Consider the following 23,448-nt stretch of genomic DNA (forward strand, 5'->3'; position numbering starts at 1 on the left):
AGCTCCCGAGGATGTGTCATTCTTGCAAAAGGTACGGAGTACGGAGCACTTGAATCCAAGCCCTTGGAACATCGCGATCACCAGTTCTGCTCATGCATTAGTACTCTGTACGGAGTACTCCGTACTCCGTGCTCTAATGCATGCTCGAGTTGTCCTCAGCTCCAGCTGCCAAGCTAATTTAATTAAGTCGACTAGCGTCCTGTTCCTCGAAAATTGATCTGCATTCTCGACTCCGTATGGAGGAATTCATACGGAGTACGGAGGACTCCCCACATTGTTTCTCATGTTGTTGACGTGTCCAGGCGCTTGAGAGTGGTTTGGTGGCTGGCGTTGACAGTGGACACTCAGCCAAATATACGGAGTACTCCGTGCCCCGTAAGCCTTCAAAGGACCTCAGGAGAAGACAAACCGACAAAAAGCGGCATTCAATTTACGATTGTCACCCGACTATTGTTGGATCCACTCCACAACTATTGGCGAACTATGGAGTAGATATGTTCTGCTCGATTTCCGCCCAGCTTCATCTTCAGTGCCCCGAAGACACCGTGCTTTCACGGCGCAGAGCCCGGTAGCAGACAAATTTTTACGTTTGATTTGTCGGCGTTCAATGCATATTCGCGAAGGTGAGACATACGTTGTACCGAAGAGACCCCCACTACACGAGTCTGAGGGGGCAATTTCGCCTGCAAGCTAGGGCATGGCGTTAGTCTCGAATCTCACAGCTGAAGAGATTCGTGCTGGTGCCCTTTCACCTGCATGTGGCGCACCTACTCTGTACTCACAAGCTCACTGGACAATTACTCATTCCGTCGTGCTTAAAGTTCCTTACTCCGTGTGGTGATCGGCGAACCCGGGCTGGGATCGGATTTACCGTCGATTAAATAGGACGATGTTGTGGAAAGCATTGTCAATGAACTGAATGGTCCACTCTTCCTCAGCCAATGATTCTGCTCGGCTGTTTAGAGTCTCTGCAAAAAAAATGAATTCAAAAAACTAGAATGCCTAGGACAACGTGTACAAGTGCTAAATGTTGAAGGATCGTAAATTCGATTCAATAAATCTTATTGAGACAATAAATGCTGCATTATTTTTCGTTTTCCTAAAAGGGAAGAGATGTGCATCTACCTACAATATAAGATCCCATCTACATTTTTAGGGCTAACACATCCACGCTCAACCGTCCCTACATTGCTCGGTTCACTTTAGTAGTATAACCGCCCCAAATTGAACTAAAACTGTTTCTCGGAGAAGCAATAATAGGATTTCCATGGCTTGTGGCATTCCGAGTTCAAAATTCAAATCACTTAATAGATGTATGGAGTATGTTGTACAGAGCTCCATCCAGGTGCATAGCCGAGGCGCATGATTTGAATAGCGCAGTTCTCCGTACTCCGTACATGTAGATCGCGAGGGCAAAAGGTCAAGAGGTCAAGCCTCCTTGGCGCCTTCCAATACACACTATATAAGCGGCCATATCCTTGCCTTCCAGCCTTGAGAAAGTCTCAAAAAATTACATCCTCCTCTTCGCCATGCATTTCACAACTTTGAGTGTGCTGCTTTCGGTTGCTTTAGCAGATGCTGCATCCTTTGTCTCTCCTTTTAAGCACAGGCCAAACAAGGTTGGTCCATACCCAGTACTCCGAGTTACACCGTCGGACGCTCATACTTCTTAGGAACCGGATTATCCCGAAAGATGTTACCCCGACCCCTGCAAAGGAGTAACCTATGTCAATTCCACTGCTGTTTGCGGTGACCCCCGACTTGGTCCCAAACACCTCCCCAAGTTCTTCCCTCTCGCCAATGCGCTAGAGACATACGCCCGTTTCGGCGAGCTCTGCCCTTACGAATTCTTGGATAAATGGACCTTGAATGCTACAGACCCTAAGGGATACTGGGTCTATCCAGATCAAGACGGATTCGCAACTACATCCGAGGACGTGTCCATTCTCGGAAACTACACCCTTCGCGTGGGCCAGAAATTGGACAGATTCGGAGCTGAAACAGGAAAGTTCCTGTCACCTCTTGGTGCGCCGTATATCGAGCGAGCCCTGCCGCCATCCAATCTCTTCGCCCCGGTTAATAGCAGTTTCCCGTACAACTATCACGTTTACGAGGTGACGAAGGAGTTTGATATTCTGCTGGGCCCTATTGAGCCTTGGTTCGAGCAGCCTGGGTTTGGATCACAGCTTTTGGCTACATCCAGTGTGACAGCGTTGTTGGACGGGGGATTCTTGAAGAGACTGGAGTTGGAGGATTATGATGAGCCGGAGGAGTACTCGGCGGGTTATCTGCCTGAGCCTGACAAGTCATCCTAAGTATGTCGTGAGATGCACTTTGTGAAGGAGAAGGAAATGTATTCTTTTTGAGATGTTCACTTTTCTTTCCTGTTGATTTATAAACTTAATAGCACAAAGCAATTTCAATGGCAGCTGCCGAGCTTTCATTTAAGCCAGAGCTTGTTTATTTTCATTTCCATCCACTGCGTAGCAAACTTAGCCATGGGCACATATACGTAGTCGTTGCTCGTTGCTCTTCCGAGAACACAAGCGTGGGTAAACGCAAGGACGTTACAGTAGACAGGAGGCTCAGATAAAATTAAATAGTTTGTAATTGACCCCAAGCGCCTAATTCTCTATATTAAAATGGTATGGCATTGCTAATCTGACCGTTTAGTTTAACGGGGTACCCCAGCATACTACTATTGGTCAGTCTATTCCTCAAAAAGAGACACAATGGGACCTACTCTTTTCCAACTTTAGTGCAGCCGCAGCCACAGAAGATCGACAGTGGCCAGCAGATCACCTGAATCATCATTTTAATTAGCAATGATCCAATCGGCGTCAAGCAACCGAGCTGTCATGCCGTCGTCTGAAACGAGGCATGATTTTACTTACCGCTGCCACAATGGTAGAGCAGAAACCTGTACATTTCGTCAGACATGGATATATTCTTCGGCGATTCATCTCGCTGCAGGAGGCCTAGACTTACCGAGTGTTGGGCCGACTACCTTACAGCGACAAGGGTTTTGATCGGTGCCGCATTGGAAGCAGATCGGGAAGATTGGGAAAAAGGGGACGTCACACATCGTGTCGGCCTTGTCTGAGCTGCTAGTCTTTGAATGGGAATTGACAGCGAATGGCCATTACTTCTATCCAGACATCTTGCAGAAAATAGCTTCCCCGGATGGATGGTTGACCGCCCAATTAATCATGAGTTTGTGATTCTATCATGATGACGCAGATGAGATCGAGATCCACCGATCAGCTTCCAAGGTTCCAATGTTTTATTAGAGTGGGCCTCTAGTGCATACGGCAGTGTATGGTGTCAGATATGAGATGCATATGATCGATGCACACAACATAACCAAATGATGTATGAAACCATCTACGGAGTACCTATCTTGAACTATTGGAATCTACTAAATAATGCCACTACATCCAGACTAGCAATGGATCTAAAATTAACCTTCCAGTCGGGCCGGAACCTCCCGGGGGCCCCATGACTCAGCAGCCCAGCCTTCAGCCCTGTTGGAGCCACATCCACATGTGGCTTAGGCACCAGTGTTCTGCATTTTCCCCTCGAATCAAACGTCATTCTTAAACGGAGGGGTAAACCGCTGAAAGGGCTCCAAGCCCCTGAGTCTCACGTCTCTGATCCAGCCGTGTCTCGTTGGAATTCGAACAGCATTCCCGTCCAAATAAATAGGTCCACTTCAGGCAGCAACTGTGCCTAGAAACACCAAGCCTGCAACTATTTCTCGCACAAGACACCTATTCTTGGCATATAGTCCAGTGTCTTTTTCCCGCGCTGGTATTCCTTTTCTTTGATTCCACTCTGTGCCCTAGTTCTCGGCTCTTCTCCTCACTTTTATCCTTAAACAATTTCAATTCACTACCATATCCCCCAATATCCCCGAGAACCAACTCTATCACAATGGGCGCCCGTAGTATCATCCCCCTTATCCTGCTTCTCGCCTTTGTCGCAATCGTTGCCGCGGTCGGCTATGTCGTCTACAGCATCATGCAGGATGTCAGCAAGCACACGCGCGAGAAGATGGAGCGCAAGAACATCGCTTTCACCAAGGACGGCATGAAGGTGCATGTAAGGGAGGTCAAAGATGAGGCCTACAAGGACCAGACCCAGAGGTGCGTTTTGTCATTCCATGTTGCTGCCTCTCCTGCGCGCTTTCGGTTCTATCCCTTGTTCTAGTTGACTAACCCGATTGTCTTCTGCAGTGTCTTCGTCAACATGTGGAACCACACTTCCTTCCCCGCATACAAGAGCCGCCTGTGGGACATGGCTGGCCCGTCTTCCACGGAACAGAAGAAAAGCGCCGAGAAGCGCAAGTAGTATGTCGCATCAACGTCTTTTATGAGGGTTGTGTCAGCTGACCGGACTGACTCAGGTTGTGCCAGAGGCCGACGACCAATACCTCACCGGATATCTTCTCTTCGTTTCGCAATATTCCAGTTATGACTTTTATCGCGTGTCCCATTATCTGGCAGCGGACTATTCCACAAAAACCACGTGCATTTTCTGTCCACGGAAATGCGCCTTTCTGATATCCCCATTCATTTTCATGATTTTTCTCGTTTCTCATGGCCAATTTATGGTCTCAACAAATCTTCATGAATAACGGCAAGCGCTGATCTGTTCTTACATTCTAATTTAAGGTTGTGACCCTCTGCGTCTTTGTATCTGCTGGTTTTCATAGATCAGCATATATCATGACTTTTACTTTCTACTCTCATTTTGTTTATGTTATTCGTTGTAAAAACTTGAAAGTCTGCGTTGATTGAATGTCAATTGACTGGTTGAATTTGATCCTTGCGGCCCGATAAGCAAATGTGTAACTGAGATCTGCACTATCCATGGTCCCTGTCGGTGAAAGGATACTGAGATGGTATTGGAAAGGGATCTCAATGGTCTTCTTCAATTCTCCACCCAGCACTGAATATATCCATGATCCCAATGACCGTATCAATCTCATAGTATTATATGTCAGATCAAATGTAGTAATGATACAGTGGAGCCTCGCTCATCTCACATTCTTCAAGTTAAGATTCTGTTTACTGGGAGACTTAAAATGTCCGGAGTCAAGTCAGTGCAAGAGGTCCACACAGGAATCATAGAAAGCATGATTGCTTGCCGGCCTGTCCTCTCATTCAAAAGCCTTACTCCGTACACATGTCGAATCACTCAGGGCTGAAGGTCCTGCCACCAATGTTGGGGTATGGGTCTTTTACGGAGTAATGAGACGTCGGGTGCATAAAGTTTGACACATATCTCTTGCAGTTGCTCACGGACTACGGAGTATTTACTGAAAATCAAGATAGTTATTTGCCCTATCAGATCATGTAGGTTGTGAGTATCGATGGAAGTTCCGGTAGCCGTCTGTGTTATTGAATAAGTGGTTCTCCAGAGTCAGACACACGACATGCTTTACCTGAGGGTACTCTTATGAGCTGTCTAGTCCCTTGCTTTCCTGAATCATACTTGACTGGTCCACTCCGTTTCTCCTAAAATTGGTCCCAGATGTGAGAGTACCAATCCAAAGACCCTACAGACAATCAAGGTTATTGTTTTCTCGTGAGAGGTTGGCAATGTTGTCTCAAGTCGAGACATAGAGAGAGCACAAAGTACCTAGGTAGGAAGTAGGAATAAGGATTCATGAGTGGGGGTAATAATGAATCCTCACAATCTCTTATTACTTTAGTGGATGAAGGATATGATCTATCTACTCCATACCGGGTGTGTGATATCACTCCTGCGGGCCCGAAATCCGCGGGTGTCCACTGGAAGACACACCGCTTTTACCAAGCTCCACGGAATACTACCTACCTAGGTATGTATTATAGGATCAGTTGTCCACGTGTGGTGTAGACTGAGAAATGGGTTGAAGAGCGATCTCATGGATTATGCTGACAATGTTGGAAGACAAAGGAGGGGGTTTCTTCATCCCACGTGCGGGATATTCAGAGCGATGTCACCTTGTGCAAACGACTTGAACTGATTCGAAGGTGATGTCGGCACTAACTCTTTAGGGCTCCAACAGGCTAGAAGAGCAGGTGAGTGCGGAGTCCACCCGTGGGCAAAATGCCTTGATTGGAAATGACGTTCTCTGATTGGCTCGCTACTTCCAGTTAAGCAGCGGGAGTCCGCCCTCCAGGATCCACAGGCCCCACATTCGAGCCGATCGTCGTCAAATCAGCGTTGCACGTGCCTGATAGTGAGGGGGAGTGCCAAGCACGTTGTCTTCCTGGGTCTCTCGATAGGCTGTGAATGATCGTTGTAGATCATTTCTTCGTCAAGCTGTAAGGTTACAAGGAAGCGGGCAAGGGAGAGCCCATGACTGCACCGCGTGCTCTTAAGAGCTGGACTCGCTGTGTCTCGATCCCTCACTTTCGCTTAAACATTCCGAATGTCCTATCAAGGGATGCTGCAAGGTTTCATTTCACTTCTTAATCCTTCCGAGCAATCTCACCATGTCAATCTCCTCCCAGACAGGCCTGATGTCGAGTTATACGCCCCTCACTGATCGCAGTTCTTCTTCGGAGGATGAGAAGGCTCTTCGTTCACCACTTCGATCTGATATCGAGGCGGGAAACAGCACAAACCGTCACGATGACTCGGACCGGAAATCTTCCCGCTTCATTGACGGTCGCACAGTCTCCGATGCCATCATTGGCCTTTCGGACGGCATGACCGTGCCTTTTGCTCTCACTGCTGGACTGTCTGCATTAGGCGATACTAAAATCGTTGTGTTTGGTGGACTTGCAGAACTCATCGCAGGAGCTATTTCGATGGGGCTGGGTGGATACCTGGGTGCCAAAAGTGAAGAGTAAGCTTGTCTTGTTCCCAGCAATACCTATTTCTTCGGGGGGGGAGGGGGGAAGGATACAAGTTCTGCTATATTCCGGAGGCTGATGCAGCTGACATGTTTGAAGGGAGTCATACAAAGCTACCCTAAAGGAAACCAAAACACAAACTATGACGGATCCCGCCTCCGTGTCAGAAACCCTCTCCGACATCTTTGAGCCCTATGAGTTGCCTTCTGAATTAGTAGCACAACTCAAAAATCATCTGTCATCTTCCCCATTGCTCCCATCTTTCCTCATGAACTTCCACCATACTATGCCCGAACCTTCAGGCTCACGAGCTGTTGTCTGCGCCCTAACCATTGCCCTGGGATATTTCGTCGGTGGGTTTGTTCCTCTGGTGCCCTACTTTTTTGTCGGACCGAATGATGCATTCGTCGCCCTGCGCTGGTCCATCGCTACTATGGTTGTTGCGCTGTTTATCTTCGGATATGGAAAGACATGCTTTGTGAGTGGCTGGCGCGGTCGACGTAACATCCGCAAGGGTCTCATTGGAGGAATCCAAATGGTACTAGTGGGTGGTATCGCTGCTGGTTCAGCAATGGGCCTGGTGAAGGGCTTCCAGATGCTGGCTGATAGTCCTGGAGACCAGACGCATGACTAGATGTCTATCACTGTCCCCTTTCTATCCCATGGTTTATGGAGTGGGCGCTGAGCGGCATTTTCTTTTCACGATTTACTACGATACATTGCTTGGCGTTGGGTTTGTTTTTACTCACTTAGGACTGTCGCACTAAAATATCATGTGGGCTTCGGCTGGATTTCGCTACTCGATACTGGCATAAATTCCCCCAAAATCATCAGTCGGCCCCTTCAAGCGGGTTGCCCCTGGTGTGGTATTCTCTGCCAGTCATAGAGAGAAGAACATCACCTATGCCAATCCCTCCTGTTTGCTAGAAACCAATTTCTTCTGCCTCTGATAAGCTGCATCTTCACCGTTCACAACTGCATGTTTCTCCAGCGCATCGAGAAGGTCAAGCACGTAGTCTTGGCAATTCCAACCACGTATCTCATTGTGAATAGTGACTTGACTCGCGATGGTTTTGATAGAGGTGATATTAGCGACGTTTACATCACAGAGGAGCACTAATTCCACTAGCCCCTCCGAATGACGAGAATCTTTCGTCTCCGACTCAAATCGGAATCTACCGTCTGAACCTGCTGCTTGGAGCAACGTTTTGTCTTCCTCTTGGGATGCATCGATGAAAACACCCCAGTGTTTGTAAACGCCCTCGCCGGCGCTGAGGGCTACATATAATGAAACGGTGGAGGACATGCCGGAAGGAGCAATTGGGAAGATAAACCTAGGAATCTTTAGAGATATATCGTGGGTAAGAAGTATTGATACTTTCAGGAATTCTCACAGATGTTCTCTGCTGGGTTCAAAGTAAAGTTGGGTGATATAAAAATTTGAGCTAAAGTGAAAATGAGAACGGTGATTACTGCCTCAATGTTGATATCAAGTTCTCCCCAACTTGACGCTGGAGTCAATAAATTAGCGCTGGATATATCAAGCAAAGCGCTTAGAGCCGCAGGGTTGAGCGATACATTGGATAGAATTAGCGCCTCTCATTCACAAACGGCAGTGTGATATATCATACAGCAACTATATGCAAACGACAAAGGGAAGAGTCCAACTTTCATTTCATCATTTCATCATTGGGCACCTTGGTATTTTGCACTTGGGGCTTGATATGCTATATTCCAGAAAATAATACTCGATCTAGGCTCGGAAGACTCGTTCTTGAAGCTCCCACCGCTGTTTCGAAGCGTGCTACTAGCCACCAAGCTTGGCACACCACACTGCCTAGAGATTGATCGTCCGTTTGATTGGAAACCAGCTCAGGCATACGAAATCAATCGAGGCCGACTGCGAACTTGCATAATGTAGAAAGCGCTTGGACGATTGTAGCAATGATTCTGGCTTTCATTGGCCGCTCATGAGCAGAGAAAAGTCGTGGGCTAACGTTAGGTTCAAGAGTCTGATTGGCCGCCTTGCCTAGAGTTGTGAACCTGGATAACGACAGCAGTTCTGAAGTCCGAAAGGGTCAAGAGCAGTCCCAGGTTGCATACTTCAATAAGCCGATCGATCGGTCATAGCTTCGCCGAGAGACATGTTTCACTATGATGTCAGTTCATTCCGATCTCTCGGGTTGACATCTAGGTCCCCGATTCTACGTTTTCGCGACTCTGCGTTATACTGCGTGAGTTGCACGGGTCATGATCTCCACTGACCGCATCGGGGTTGCGGGGATGTAACATGGTAGTCTCGTAGGATCGACGACGCAGAAACGTCGATCATGGTATTGTGGATGAAATGAGCACGGGCATGTTAACCTGAAAATAACGACCTGTTATGTGGTAAGGGTCAATATCTTTAGAATGTGCGTGTTATACAGGGCTGTGCAACGGGCGTTTGCATGCCTTCGAGTCTCTGGTATCCAGGTATACCGACAGTTCAACAATCTCTTTTTTTCTCCACCGAACATCGCACGATGAGCAAGTAAGGTGTAGTGCAGAACGCTACAACGTACAGAGTATGTAGTGCTCCGCCCGGCCCATTGTAATCTGCATCCAAATCCCGATGAGGGATAGTAGCAAGGCCAACCGAACCTTGGGGCGCAGATTACAACTTGACTTCATATGCCATGCTCCCTGTGGCGCAGCGAGCAAGCTCTGTAGTACGGAGTATACATCAGCCTTGCATCACTTCGCCCCAATCCACTTTAGGCAACCGCCCCAGATACGAATACGGATCCTGGGCTGTTGGTATGGTATTGAGAATTGAAAGATGAATACGGGCGCGTGCCAGCGGTAAATATACCTCCCATACCCAATATATCCAGGAAATGCACCTGTGCTTACATTGTCTGGGGTATAGTATCTATCACATCGGGGGCTGCCCGGGGAGCTTTGGCGCCACGTTGGGGATGAAGGGGGTGATTGGCCACGGTCGCGTGAAGCTGGACTGTGAAAACCCCGTTGCCAGGGGCAAGGGGTGTCTGAGCTCAAGTGCAATTTCCTTTGAGCTTGGGGGCCGACAAGGCTGCATCTTTTACCCGCTGCACTGCTACGGAGTTCACGATGGTAAATAGGGAGGCTGGTATCCCCTGGGGGCTGGACAATCCCCTACTCCGTGCTGGTACTCCGTATGGAGTGAATGTCTTTATTATTAGATGATAGACTGCACATCCTCATTTTCGCGCTGGGCCCGTGTAAAATCCCGGTCTAATAGCGCGGATTTGATTTTCTCCTAACGGTCTGGGCAACTTGGCTTGACCATCAAGGACTATAATCATCGATGTACGCTCCCTAATGTGCTACCTTTCAATGGTCGTGGCTCAGCTTACGGAATGCTCCGAACTCCGTATTCCGGAGTCGATGGGGGCTTTCCCTAATACTCTAAGCTGAAGTAGATGCAGTTCGCCGTTGGCGCCTCGACATGTACCTAATATGAGCAGGAGGTAGCTAGGTAACTAGTGCCGTTTTGCACGGACGAGTCAACCGCCGACATGCCGGTAATTACCTCATGTATCCCTTACGAAAAGCTGAACCTCAGGGAAATTGGGCCTGAAGATCTGGTGGTTTTCGTTGGACACCGGGCCTAAGCGATGGGGTAGCTAGGGGAGGACGAGCCAATCGGCCTCCGACGATGGATCTTATATGGCAATTTTGTGAGAAAATTTGCGTCCCAACTATGTTGTATGCGGTGTACAAGGTCCGTACGGTGGTAATATTGGGAAATCATTGAACTATATTCCTTTGAGTTGACAGTGCAATTTCCCGTGAAGTGAGACGAGATCTCCATATTATTGTAGCGTATACGGAGTACGGAGTACGGAGTACATACTCCGTAGGAAGTATGGAGTAGTGAATACACAGCAGCTTGGATTTTCGGCAGACTCGGAGCTGCATCAAGATTCCTCTCAAGTCGGACCATTGGCATGGCAAAGTCCGAGATATGCCCACAGTTGTGACTTCTCGTGCATCCCGATCTCCGTGGCTTCCGCCGCTTCCGCCCGACATCGTCCAATGCTCCCTCTTCAGAGATTACACGCTGCCGAAGCGTCCGGACTGCAAGGGAAATTACAGAGAAAGAGGATATATTCGGACATTAATCAGATAAACAGGACAGGAGCTAAAAACACGCAAGCCGAGTAGTGACGCCATCGACTGTGCAGGTAATGTACATAATCATACCGGGAAAATTACCTCCCCAAATTTTAGTTATCGGTAATACCAATACCACCATACTTGATGTTTCTCATCAAATGTCTTTTCTTCCCCTTCTTCCCCATCCCATCTCTTCTTGAATTCTCATTCTTGTTCCAGGGCTTCAAGTGGTCTCCTTGGTTATCTCGAGTTCTGTTTACTTAGGGTCTTTTTCGGTGGCGCCCTTGTCACCTTGCATCCCGACACCCTCCGTCAACGTGACCTCCTGAGTTACCTAGGACGCCCCTCGTCCTTTGCCTTCCTATCGGTGTATCTCAACTCTTATGAGCCTCGTTCCCGCCCAACGATAACCCCTCCCTTTTCCGTTGCGCGACCTCCTTTCATCCCGTCCTGCGGTATTCTTCGAAGTCTCAAAAAACCCCTTCTCCAATTCGAGTGATCTGGTCCCTCCTACTGGAGAGTTGCCGCGAACATGAGCGCCTCCTATACGTCGTGGAAAGATCGCACGCAAAGTCAATTTGGGAAGCTTCAGATTCAAGTGCCATGGCGCTCATTCCAGCTCCTAGTGCCGCATCGCATGCGCCGCAAGCTCCGGTCCAAACTCCGGAGCCGCATTTCGCCCACCTCATCGATATCGAGGTTGCAAACATCCTTCTCGCCCGTCGACACCCTCCGATCATTACAGGCGCACCGCTGGACGATATATGACTTCCAATACCTGTTGCTCCTGATCGTGGGCATTTTCTCCCTGACAATTATCCAGTCTCCTGGTCCATTGGGAAAGACGGCGATCGCCACCGGTCTTTTGTGTTCTCTGCTTATGCCTATCACCCGGCAATTCTTCCTACCATTCCTCCCCGTCGCTGGATGGCTTATCTTCTTCTATGGATGCCAGTAAGTTTTACACGCTTCGTGGGGTTCTTCGCAGATGCGCTCGCCACGGCTTTGTGGCGGGGGTGATCTGAATGGAGCATCCCACTCATATTGAATGGAGAAGAACATCGCTAATATGAATCTCCTTTAGGTTTGTTCCAAGCGATTGGCGACCTGCCATTTGGGTCCGCGTACTGCCAGCCATGGAGAACATTCTGTACGGTGCCAACATTAGCAACATTCTATCCGCCCACCAAAACGTTGTGCTCGACGTCCTGGCATGGATTCCCTATGGACTCTGCCATTATGGAGCGCCATTTGTCGTTTCGTTGTTGCTCTTCTTCTTTGGTCCCCCAGGAACTACCCCTCTCTATGCCCGGACTCTCGGCTACATCAGCATGATCGCCGTCTTCATTCAGCTGGCTTTCCCCTGCTCGCCACCATGGTACGAAAATCTGTATGGTTTGGCACCAGCCGACTACTCGATGCAGGGAAATCCAGCTGGTCTTGCGCGCATTGACAAATTGCTCGGTATTGACCTTTACACTTCGGGCTTCAAGCAGTCCCCTGTTGTTTTCGGTGCATTCCCTTCACTCCATGCTGCTGATTCCACTCTGGCAGCACTGTTCATGAGCCACGTCTTCCCACGGTTGAAGCCCATCTGGGTGACTTACACTCTGTGGATGTGGTGGGCTACCATGTATCTTTCCCATCACTACGCCGTCGATCTGGTGTGCGGTGGCCTCCTTGCCACGGTGGCCTTCTACTTTGCCAAGACCCGGTTCCTGCCGCGTGTCCAGGCCGACAAGATGTTCCGTTGGGACTACGACTATGTTGAAGTTGGTGACTCTTCTCGCGAGTTCGGATATGACCTTGCCAGCTTGGATGGCGACTTCAACCTGGACAGCGACGAGTGGACTGTGGGCTCCTCTTCGTCCGTTTCTTCGGGCTCTCTGAGTCCCGTGGACGACCATTACACATGGGAAAGCGAACACCTCACCTCGAATCACGACATCGAGGCTGGACGCTAATCCACGAGCTTCACTTGCACATACCGTTCGACACTGTCAATTCTTGCATCTACTATTTTTTTTTGAATCGGCGTTATGTTTGACGACAATGTTTGGGAACATTATCTGCATCGAGCAATTTTCGACACCCTAAGGTTTTTAATTAACCGAAAACCCTCTGGTTCGCGCGCGACTTCCGCCTCGAGCTGAAGGTACTTTTCACCTTCTGGCTGTACATGCCTCGCTACCCCATTTTGGGGCTGGCAACTCCGTCTATAATATTAATACCGGTGGTGGAAGGGATCGGGCCTTGTCAACCTGCCTGCACTCGCCAATCCCCCGCACTGCCACCGTTGGCAACCTTCGCTTGTACACATTTGGAACGTCACATGGGCGATCCTCTTTATTCTTCTAACCCATGTCTTTCGCTACGACTTAATGACCTTGGGCGGGCCACCTTTATTTTTGCCTTCGGCTCGTCCAAATGAACAAACTATTTTTTACCATTCATGTCGATCGCTCATCACAGGCGCCTGGGAACTTGGAACTGTTTTTGTGAAGAGAACAAAAGTTTCGGTGCTTGTTTTTGCTGCACCACACTCGCTGTGCACTAGAAGGACTCTTTTGAATATTGGCTGTTTTATGACATTTTGCATCGGCACATGAAAGGAGGGGCTCTGCAAAGGGAGATCATCTCGGTCTAACCCTCCGTTCGCGTCTACGCCACCTGGCAGGTGATTAATCGGCGTCGACATCGTGTGGATTTTGCTGTGGGCTTCGACCACGGAAAAATCCGGGGAAAGGAAAGAGGACACCGAAAACCTGGGGTCATCCCCAGAACTCGAGTGACCATGGCAACTAGGGCGAGACAGGATTGGTACTTTCGACGGAGGCCATTCCTTTCCACCCTCAAGCTTTGCGGATACTCTTCGCTTCTGGCTATTGAGGATGAAGCTGATCCGACACCCTAACGCACACACACGTCTTTCGCGACACCCAATACATACACGAAATTTGGTTTCGTTTCCTCGGCTTGCCGCAATCCTCGTGGATCTAGGCTCGAGTCGGGGTTGGGTCGTGTGCATGTCTCTTATCGCTACTCTTGGGGACGATGAGATCCTGTTGGGCATTGCTAGCATTATTCTTAATCACTACCGTATGAGTTAATGAATCATTGTATATTATATACAATTTTCGTGCTTCTCCGTACATAATACACAGTACTTGTAACATACATTCACATTAAGACTCCCACTCGATCATACAATCCACTTTATAACTACACCGAAGCATCATAGGGGACCCATTCTCTATATTGAGCTAGCAAAGCCTGGGCCAGATCGACACTTATTAAGCGGCTTTTCCTGGCCTGCGGTCCGGGAATTTGATGCTCCGTACTCCGTACTCCGTACATAAAAACCATAGAGGACCGAAGCCCTATATTGAGCTAGAAAAGCCACATTGATACTTATTAAGTGGCTTTTCTGAGCTGTCCGGGAACTTGATGCACCGTACGGAGTACGGAGTACTCCGTCCTCCGGCCACCAGCTTTTCCGTCTAGCCAGTAGAAAGCCCGATTTAGACGCGGAGGAATGGCTGTCGATCACCATTCAACATGTTTTGATCTTTCGGACCTCGCTTGAGCCAATGGAGAAGTTCACGGGTGCGCCCCTCGTTGATCACACGGCACCGCTTTGGCTTGCATCAATCACATGCTCTTAGGGCACGAGGCGTACCCGATGTGGACGCGCCTTGTGCACATACATCTGTGCATAACATTCGACGGGCTTAGTCTTGTATTCCGTTTCAATATTACTTCTACCGTTTTATGATTCCTGGAATATAATAAAAATGATAATTGTGTTCGTACAGGGGGTTGTCGTAAGAAATGTACAAAACATGCTGGTTCATCAAGAGAAACTCCGCGTCTGTCTAGGAGATTCCATGTTCTATAAAACAAATAGTATCAAAAGCTTAATGAGGAAGAAACGCATTCATCTACACCGGTCATGGACAGAATCGGAACTATTCGTCGTCAAAGATTGGTACACGATCCGCGTACTCGCGGATGTTGGAGACAAATGTCTCTTCGATTAGATCGCCTTTGCCGCCGGCGACGCGGAGGAGAAGGTCGTTGAGGGAGGCGCGGCCTAGGATGTCGACGTGGTCGCCTGTTTCGAGTTAGTCTGCTGTGGGGGAAGTGAGAAGGAGTGAGGAAAGGAACATACCGGTGTTAGGGCCACCACGGGGCGAGAAGCGCTCAGGCTCGTGAGGCATTTCAAAGACCTTGATCTTTGAACCTGCTGGATTGTAACGCTTCATGCGCCAGCCTTTGGCGCACATGTAGCCCGTGCTAATTAGGTTCACGGTACCGTCGCCCTCGCCCATCAAAACGCCGTGGTCGAGTCCCTCGCCGTTGGTGACAGTTGTGTCCATGCTAACGTTGAGGTTGACCATGGGATCGGATTCTTCTTGGTAGAAGTAGCTGCGCTCTGTGGGTTTGCCAACGCCATAGAAACAATAGACCTTCATGTCTGGGGCAAGGGGCAGACGTGCCTCCAGGGGATTAAGCCATTTTCGCGGATCCTTTTCGTTGGCTTCGACCTCGCGTCTTGTGTGTGCGACACCATGCGAGTAGCTATTGAGAACTTGGTTGCGGTACCAGTCCTCGCTCTGGTCCAAGAGGTACTGCAGACTGTCCGTCGCAGTAAGGTTGCGACGTGTCCAAGATGAGTTGGTCTCGTGGAAATTGAGCAGGTTGCCGAAGGTCGCGAGTTGGCCGGGTTGGTCATCTGGTGCCCAGGTTGAGTTGCCCCATATAGCCTCGCCGCCCTTTGGTAACATGCTGGAAATACCGGGCATGGCACGGAAAATCTCCACTCGTTCTTCTTTGGATAGGAACTTTTCTAGTCCGTACACAGCAAAGGCGTTCAGCTGCGCCGTATCCCGCATTTCTCCGGAGAGAACGGCGGACAACCCCTTGACAGCGCCCAGCATGCAACCACTAATGTTAACCCATGAGTCAATATGCTTATTGACCCAGTCTTTGCCGCCTTTTCCGTGTTCCTCGCTCTCTACCCACTTGAAGAAATATAGAACCACCTGGGATCCCATGCTGTGCGATGCCAATGTAATTTTCTCGCCCTCCGAATGGACTGCTGTCTCGATGTAGGACTTGAGACGAGTGAAATACTTGTCTCGAACTTCAAGGTTGGGATATGAGAGTCGCCAGTCGTACGCAGCTGTGAAAGCATTGGTCGGATCATAGCCAATGGTAGCCAGATTCTCCAAAATCTTGTTCCAAATCCAATACCCCGTGATAAAGAAATCCGTGGCATCGAATCCCTGCGCGGCACGGAGCTTAATGCCAGGAGGGTCAAGACCCGTGTCCCGATCGAGCATGACGTGGTTCTTCCACTCGGCTTTATCCATAACTAACGCTCTCATCATGGTCCAGCTGCCCCATAACCGCCGGCGGAAGTATTGTCGCGAAGTTTCCCCGGTGCCCCAACTTTCTAAGCCAGTGGAGATGACTCCTGGGATCATGACAACAGGATGTTTGGCATTGATGCCCTGGGATTGCAGGTGCAGTCCAACAGAGAAAGAATCATAACTGACGGTATCGCGTTCGTGTTGCTATGGCGCCATTGTAAGTCAGTCGATTGAAGGTGACCAAGTGTAGAGATAAGGGCACTCTGCCCCTTTGGTAGCACGTACCGAGAATTCTTTTACGTCGCTGAGAATGCCTTGAGGGATTACATCCATCAATGATTCAAGATTCAGGTCCATGAGAGAATCCAGGCTAATGACCTCATGCTGGTTCGCGAAGAACAAGGCGATGAAGATGCCAAAGAAGCCACCCAGCATGAAGATAAACCCATTGCGACGTTTGCTCCGGGGTTTTATAACGACCTGCTTAACTTTCGCATCATCGACTTCCGCACGCAGCCGTTCTTCCTCAGCCTTGGAGCCGTCGACTTTGTCGGAGGTCGGATCATTGTCCTTGCCCGTGCGGCGGCGGAGCATAGCGACCAACCGCGAGGAAGGAAGGAGAGGAAGGAGAGAAGCAGATCAAGTGTCTGGCAGTTTAAAAAATAAGACAAGAGCAAAGATCCAAAACCAAAAATGAAATAAGAAGACGAAGGGGAAGAATCACGGAAGTGCCTAAAGTCCGCGAATGGGCGGATCGGTATCACATGGCAGAGCGTAACTTTCTTCTCCGTCCCCTCCTTTCCACTTCTCCACCAACCCACTTCGATGACCTCGCTGTAATGAGCGATGCTCCAGACCTTCGCTACGTGCGATACGAAAACTCGCGCGAAAATGAATATGTTGCGGCAATGCGCCAGCTGATCTCCAAGGATCTGTCTGAACCTTACAGTATCTACGTCTACCGCTACTTCCTATATCAATGGGGCGATCTGTGTTTCCTCGCGATGGACGATAAGGATGAGATGGTCGGTGTCGTGGTATCAAAGCTGGAACCACACCGTGACGGGCCCCTGAGGGGGTATATCGCCATGCTGGCCGTGCGCGAGGAGTATCGGGGCCGGGGAATCGCAACCAAGCTAGTGCGCATGGCTATCGATGCTATGATCGAGCGGGATGCAGATGAGGTATGTATGCACATTGGAGACAATCTCAGGTTTCGCATGAGCGATGTTAGGTGGACTGAATGTAGCTAACTCCGACATGTTTGGGCAGATTGTCCTCGAGACCGAAATCACCAATACCGGCGCGATGAAGCTCTACGAGCGACTGGGCTTCCTTCGCAGCAAACAGCTCCACCGATATTATTTGAATGGCAACTCGGCCTATAGACTTGTCCTCTATCTCAAAGAGGGAGTGGGTGCGATTCGAACGGCACTGGTTGATCCCTACGGTCCTCCGCCAGCAGTGCCCGGCCTACCTGATACATGTGTTGGACATTCCAGTGCAAATATGGGATCACTCATTTGAAACTTTTTTTTTTGGTTGTTTGCAGCGTTGTGAAGCCTCCTCGTTGCTCTGTCAAGCTGTGCTGGCATGACATGTCATGATAAATTATGGGAAATGACCAGAATAGATACATCTCACAGGAACTGGCGTCCTCGTGGAACATTTAGAACGATAGACCGCATCATAGAGAAATGGGGGAATAGCCAATCTGCTTCGCCAGAGGATGTGTCATATGAGAGTGATGCAATGCATGTCTTTGCGATGTCCGATGTATGATCTGCGTGGGAAGCGCACTGTCCCCGTACCTGTCCCCATAGGGCAGAAGCTTTGTTCAACTCTGACATAGGCTTGAGTAAGGAGGATCATATTGTATATCTACGTTTTTTTCTTCGAGGATGTCAAAACATGTAATTTTGTGGTTCCGATAGTAGCTGGAATACCTAGCCTACAATGCGCGTATGTACTGGAAACATAGTAGCACCCATGCAAACCGCAAGCTAATTGCTTCGGTGTAAAGATTTAGTTCAACCCACAAGGTGCGTGGATTTTACATTTATGAGGGAGGTAGTTGCATGATTGTTCTAGAATATTCAAGTACTTTTTCCGCCAGTTAGGATATACCTCACAAGTTGTCCTTCAATCTTCTCCATGGCCCCGAGAAATGAGACAGTCCGCCTCTAATATAAGCTGTAGAGACGAACTCAAGCAACTCTTATGATAAACATCTATGTAATCCATATGTGCCATTATCCGTGACTCCATGTACTTTTGAGAATCTATAAATGTTATAAGATGCCATTGGCGGAAAACATTATTTTATGTAGATCTATTTTGCTAACCAGATGGGTGATCCACGTAAGATCCAGTGTGATATACCAAAGATACAAATTCCAATCAGCCAGCCTATAGCAGTTAGAATGATATGGATTTTCCGGGGTAGAGACTAGGAGTCAACGTTGTATGTAGATCTTGGGGGCCTCTGATTGGCGGGTTCCCAAGCCGATGGAGCAAGCAGCCTGAAAAGTCAGGCATCCGCGGGTATCAAAAGGCCAACGACGTTTCAGAAAGTGGCCTCCATCTCCACTGCGCTTATCCCGAAATGTGATGGGGCGGTGCCTTGATATCGTACCTTCTTACGTCGATTTCATCATAGCCAAGCCCCGGGCCATATTACCTATATTGTGCTATGGAGATTCCCATCTCATTCGCGGAAGCCCTTTTGCCACGGCCAACCTGAACAGCTTAGTTTCTAGATTCAGGTACATTGTCTTGTACCATTATACCTAGATCTAACCGGTTTTTGTAAGAGATGATTCAGGCTCCACAGCGTACTCCAATTTCCATAGATCCTTCTGCGCGTGTCTAGACCTGTATCCTCTTTGCCCTTTGGCTGTTACAGTCTGTTCTAAATTGCCCGACTTCTCTCCTCGGCGCTCTACTTCTCCTTATAATAACAGAAACCGAGACTCTTGCAAAACAACTCTTTCCATCTAGTTCTTGACGTTTTGCCTTCCATAACATCCACTATGAAGTCAAAGAACGACGACCACCACGCTGGTCGTCGGGCTCGTGAGGTATATCGCTTTTTTCGACCCGAGCGACTTGCGCCTATAGATGAAAACCGATCATTCGCTAGCGAGGATTCTCCAACGCTAGATCCCTCGATTCGCCGTGAACCATCCGCCCCATCTTTATCGCCGATATCCAAATCCCTAACACAGTTCGCAAGGGCCCCTTTGAGGGGCATTCCTGAATCTCTAGCATTAGGCAGTTCAAACGCGACGTTGAATTCATTTGCGCAATTGACCGCACTGCGTTTAAACGTGGATCGGGTGTTCATCAGGTAATATTAGAACAGCATTCCCAGACAAATGGCTGCGGTTTACTGATAGTTACTGTCTCATAGTGTATCGGACCGCGATTCTCAGTTCATCATTGCACAGGCTGCCCAAACAGCAAAAGGTAATAGCAAATACGACTCTGTAGGAAATGGAGTCTATACAGGCTGTGCTACGCTAGATGTCAGTTCTTGGACGCCTTGTCAGGTAAGTTGTTTCTGCCAAAAAGCTTTTTCGGTCTTCTGAACTGACCAGTGTCGATTATGATACTTATAGGACACTATCGCTTTATCGCGTTCCAAAGGGAACGAAGAATCTAGCTTTCTAGTGTCTAACGATTTGAGCCAAGATGCCCGATACAAAGATCTATCCTTTGTGCAGGGGAAACCGAATTTCCGATTCTACGCAGGCATACCTCTTACGACAGAAAGCAACATTAACTTGGGCTGCTTCTTTGTTTTGGATACGAAGCCTCATGCCGAATTTACCGAATCAGAAAGAGAGACCATGACCGCCATGAGTACCCTCGTTATGGATTTCCTGAAAGTGAGCCGCCAGGCCTCCGAGGGCCGTCGCGCTACCCGGCTATCCAGAGGTCTCAGCTGCTTCGTTGAGGGCAGGTCTAGCTTTACAGAGATCCCCGATGATTTAGCTATGGGTAAATCCGACGCGCAATATAGCACCCCTCCATCCTCGAAAACAAGGGCGAGCCATCTCGCCATTCCCAACCATAACCAAGGCTCCCGACGATCTCGCTCCCGCAGTAGCGATACCAGCTCCGTCAGCTCGATGTCGGATAGCAGATTCGATCAATCCATATCCTCTAGCGTTGAATCTCATTTCCCTGGCTTGCGATCCGGTAACAGGCACAGGATGGGAGATGAGCACCAAGGCAACGGCTGGACTTTCCAACGAGCAGCAAATCTGATTCGCGAGAGCTTGGAGTTAGAGGGCGACAGCGGTGTTGTTTTCGTTGAAGGCGGGAGTGATGCTGCGCTTGATCTCGAGACGAGCAGTGATGCTTCTTCTTTGGAGACTGGTAAAGCTGCTTCTATTTTGGGTATATCTACGGGTGACAATGCTTTTGGTCCCGAAACAGGCTCATTTTCACAATTCCCAGTTTCTGGCATTGAGGATGTCTTTATGCATGGTTTACTCAATCGTTATTCTCAAGGGAAACTATGGTCTTTCCATCGAGATGGTTTGCTGTCTAGCTCGGATAGTGATGACTCGCCTCGCAAAAGCCGTGCTCGAACACGAACGACTTCTACGCGCTCGAAACACCCGAGAAAATGGAAAACTACTGAAAATACCTTGCTCAATCGTCACTTCCCCGGAGCCAGCCAGGTGATGTTCGTTCCCCTGTGGAACGCAGCCAACTCTCAATGGTTTGGTGGCTGTTTCTGTTGGAATACAGTTGAGAACATTGTCTTTGATCCATTCGTGGAGTTAAGCTCAGTAATGGGATTTGGCTCCTCGATCATGGCGGAATGCAATCGAGTTGAGTCACATATCTCTGACCGACAAAAAGCAGATTTTCTCGGCAGTGTTTCGTGAGTCAATTCTATGGCCGTCAAATCGGTTCTTCTCTTCTTATTTGCAGCGGCTAACTTTTATATTAGACATGAATTGCGCAGTCCCCTTCATGGAGTTATGGCAGCAGCAGAATTGCTCCAAGGTACCACATTTGACGATTTCCAGGGTTCGCTTCTGGAGACTATCAACGCATGTGGTCGTACACTGCTTGATACGATGAATCAAGTTTTGGATTATACTAAGCTCGTCTCCTTGGAAAAGGATCTTCGTCATTTGAAGAAAAGCATGGCCCCTCATATGGACATTAAGAGTATGCAACGCTCTGCTGGTCACTTAGACACCTACATGACCACCGATATCTCTATTTTGTCCGAAGAGGTAGTGGAAGGAGTTTGCCTGGGTCATTCATACAGCCAGCGACCGACGACCTCCACTAATCCAGCAGGAGCTGCCATGACTAGCACAAAGAATCCAGAGGGATTCAACATTCCTCAACTGCACGTGGATGTGACAATGGATATTGAAGTCAATGATTGGGTCTACTATATGCCTCCCGGTGCTCTTCGACGCATCATCATGAACATCTTCAGCAATGCGGTCAAATATACCGATTCCGGCCATGTTTCATTGCATCTAGAGGCCAAAGAACCATCTGAGAATTGGTATCATCCACAAGGTACCAAGGAAGATCTGATTATCTTGACAGTCTCAGATACTGGCAGGGGTATGTCTGCAGACTTTTTGCGAGGCAGATTATTTGTCCCATTTGCCCAGGAGAACAGTCTTTCTGTCGGAACTGGGTTAGGTCTCTCCATTGTCCGCAGCCTCGTCAAGTCATTGAGCGGGCGTATCAATATCGACAGTCGTCCCGATGAGGGTACAACTGTCAAGGTGACTCTCCCACTGACACGTCGAGCACAAGAGGATTATAATAGACTTGAAGGTGGTATGCCATCACCTCCGCAGGAGGACTCGGATTCAATCACGAATGGAGTACGGTTATTGCGGGACAACCATGCCGGCCGGAAAGTTGCCATCCTAGGCGTGGAGCCAGATGACGCTCGTAGCCATCCATTATGGGGAGGTTTGTCTCATTACTTGACCGACTGGTACGGTCTCGAGCTTGTTTCGTCCTCCGTCGATTCACACATTGATGCCATCCTGGCCGATGAGATACTGTTGGAAGAGAGGACCGCTTGGAGTTTCTCAGATCCCAATCAAGCCGTGCTCATTCTGAGCAGCAAATATGTTGATCATAGCACTGTTCGTCCCGAATGGCTCTCATCTGCCAATACCGTGAGCATTGTCAGTCGTCCATGTGGCCCACACAAGCTTGCTCGATTCATGCAGAAATGCTTCGATCAGACTTCTTCTCTGTCTCTTCCAGAGCTGATGGTCATGCCTGACCGAAGCCAAAACAATCCACCAATTCGCATTAAAAAAGCACCCTCCGATGGAGATATTATCCCGAACGATCACACCGAGTTACCAGACATGAATAACGACATTTCTACCTTATATCAAACTCCCCCTCCAGCTCCTACCACTGAGCAATCCGCATACCTTCCATCTTCTTCGGTCATCGAAAGCATCCAACCTGCTCCTGAACCCCGCAAGCCTCGAGTTCTAGTGGTTGAAGATAATAAAATCAACCTAAATCTCATGCTTGCCTTCCTCAAAAAGCGAAAGCTCGACATCCTCGACTCCGCCGAGAATGGCAAACTAGCCGTCGATGCAGTCGAACAAGCCCAGCAGAGCTATGATATAATCTTCATGGGTAAGCGTTCTCCCTCGAGCTCAGCCTCAACACCATCCAACGTCAAATTCTGACCATAAATTACAGATATCTCTATGCCCGTTATGGATGGCTTCGATGCTGCACGGTCTATACGCGCTCTGGAAAAGCAGCAAGGTGCTGACTCGCATTCCCTCATAATTGCGCTCACTGGACTGAGCGGATCCAATGATGAACTGGAAGCTCTTAGCTCAGGGATGGACCTGTTCCTAACGAAACCTGTTACCCTCAAAAATGTGTCGAAAATCCTCGACAAGTGGTCTGAGAGAGGTTTACGCGACGAATGAGCTGACGTTCCATTTTTTTTCTGTTTTACCTAGCATACATACCCCCTGTTTAGATTTCTGGATTTTTCTAGGCGATTGACTCAATGATTTTATTATTTGATAAAAGATTAGCATGTTCAG

The 23,448-nt window shown here is 48.7% G+C and overlaps 8 protein-coding genes across 8 annotated transcripts; 6 read left to right on the forward strand and 2 right to left on the reverse strand.

The window, feature by feature from the left end:
* Nucleotides 1–1,529: 1,529 nt before the first annotated feature.
* N7457_008439 (TNT domain-containing protein) lies at nucleotides 1,530–2,315 on the forward strand (the record flags this gene model as incomplete). Its single annotated transcript, XM_057179482.1, has 2 exons — nucleotides 1,530–1,619; nucleotides 1,674–2,315. 2 exons carry the CDS (start codon nucleotides 1,530–1,532, stop codon nucleotides 2,313–2,315), a joined length of 732 nt encoding a protein of 243 aa, XP_057027868.1.
* Nucleotides 2,316–3,933: 1,618 nt separating this feature from the next.
* N7457_008440 (uncharacterized protein) lies at nucleotides 3,934–4,350 on the forward strand (the record flags this gene model as incomplete). Its single annotated transcript, XM_057179483.1, has 2 exons — nucleotides 3,934–4,145; nucleotides 4,236–4,350. The coding sequence occupies 2 exons, from the start codon at nucleotides 3,934–3,936 to the stop codon at nucleotides 4,348–4,350; spliced, it is 327 nt and encodes a 108-aa protein (XP_057027869.1).
* Nucleotides 4,351–6,485: 2,135 nt separating this feature from the next.
* Nucleotides 6,486–7,482, forward strand: N7457_008441 (VIT1/CCC1 transporter family protein; the record flags this gene model as incomplete). Its single annotated transcript, XM_057179484.1, has 2 exons — nucleotides 6,486–6,841; nucleotides 6,948–7,482. The coding sequence occupies 2 exons, from the start codon at nucleotides 6,486–6,488 to the stop codon at nucleotides 7,480–7,482; spliced, it is 891 nt and encodes a 296-aa protein (XP_057027870.1).
* A 267-nt stretch (nucleotides 7,483–7,749) lies between these two features.
* On the reverse strand, nucleotides 7,750–8,154 carry N7457_008442 (uncharacterized protein; the record flags this gene model as incomplete). The annotated part of the gene is made up of 1 exon (XM_057179485.1): nucleotides 7,750–8,154. One exon carries the CDS (start codon nucleotides 8,152–8,154, stop codon nucleotides 7,750–7,752), a length of 405 nt encoding a protein of 134 aa, XP_057027871.1.
* A 3,369-nt stretch (nucleotides 8,155–11,523) lies between these two features.
* N7457_008443 (phosphatase PAP2 family protein) lies at nucleotides 11,524–12,955 on the forward strand (the record flags this gene model as incomplete). The annotated part of the gene is made up of 2 exons (XM_057179486.1): nucleotides 11,524–11,945; nucleotides 12,076–12,955. The coding sequence occupies 2 exons, from the start codon at nucleotides 11,524–11,526 to the stop codon at nucleotides 12,953–12,955; spliced, it is 1,302 nt and encodes a 433-aa protein (XP_057027872.1).
* Nucleotides 12,956–14,959: 2,004 nt separating this feature from the next.
* Nucleotides 14,960–16,960, reverse strand: N7457_008444 (phospholipid:diacylglycerol acyltransferase; the record flags this gene model as incomplete). The annotated part of the gene is made up of 3 exons (XM_057179487.1): nucleotides 14,960–15,105; nucleotides 15,163–16,570; nucleotides 16,652–16,960. 3 exons carry the CDS (start codon nucleotides 16,958–16,960, stop codon nucleotides 14,960–14,962), a joined length of 1,863 nt encoding a protein of 620 aa, XP_057027873.1.
* Nucleotides 16,961–17,205: 245 nt separating this feature from the next.
* N7457_008445 (peptide alpha-N-acetyltransferase MAK3) lies at nucleotides 17,206–17,893 on the forward strand (the record flags this gene model as incomplete). Its single annotated transcript, XM_057179488.1, has 2 exons — nucleotides 17,206–17,550; nucleotides 17,639–17,893. 2 exons carry the CDS (start codon nucleotides 17,206–17,208, stop codon nucleotides 17,891–17,893), a joined length of 600 nt encoding a protein of 199 aa, XP_057027874.1.
* A 1,505-nt stretch (nucleotides 17,894–19,398) lies between these two features.
* N7457_008446 (GAF domain-containing hybrid sensor histidine kinase/response regulator) lies at nucleotides 19,399–23,328 on the forward strand (the record flags this gene model as incomplete). The annotated part of the gene is made up of 5 exons (XM_057179489.1): nucleotides 19,399–19,715; nucleotides 19,779–19,917; nucleotides 19,987–21,263; nucleotides 21,333–23,023; nucleotides 23,090–23,328. The coding sequence occupies 5 exons, from the start codon at nucleotides 19,399–19,401 to the stop codon at nucleotides 23,326–23,328; spliced, it is 3,663 nt and encodes a 1,220-aa protein (XP_057027875.1).
* Nucleotides 23,329–23,448: the final 120 nt, after the last annotated feature.

Source organism: Penicillium paradoxum (genome assembly GCF_028828445.1).
Source record: "Penicillium paradoxum strain IBT 22861 chromosome Unknown utg000007l_segment0_segment0, whole genome shotgun sequence".
In the NCBI taxonomy this organism is placed as follows: domain Eukaryota; kingdom Fungi; phylum Ascomycota; class Eurotiomycetes; order Eurotiales; family Aspergillaceae; genus Penicillium; species Penicillium paradoxum.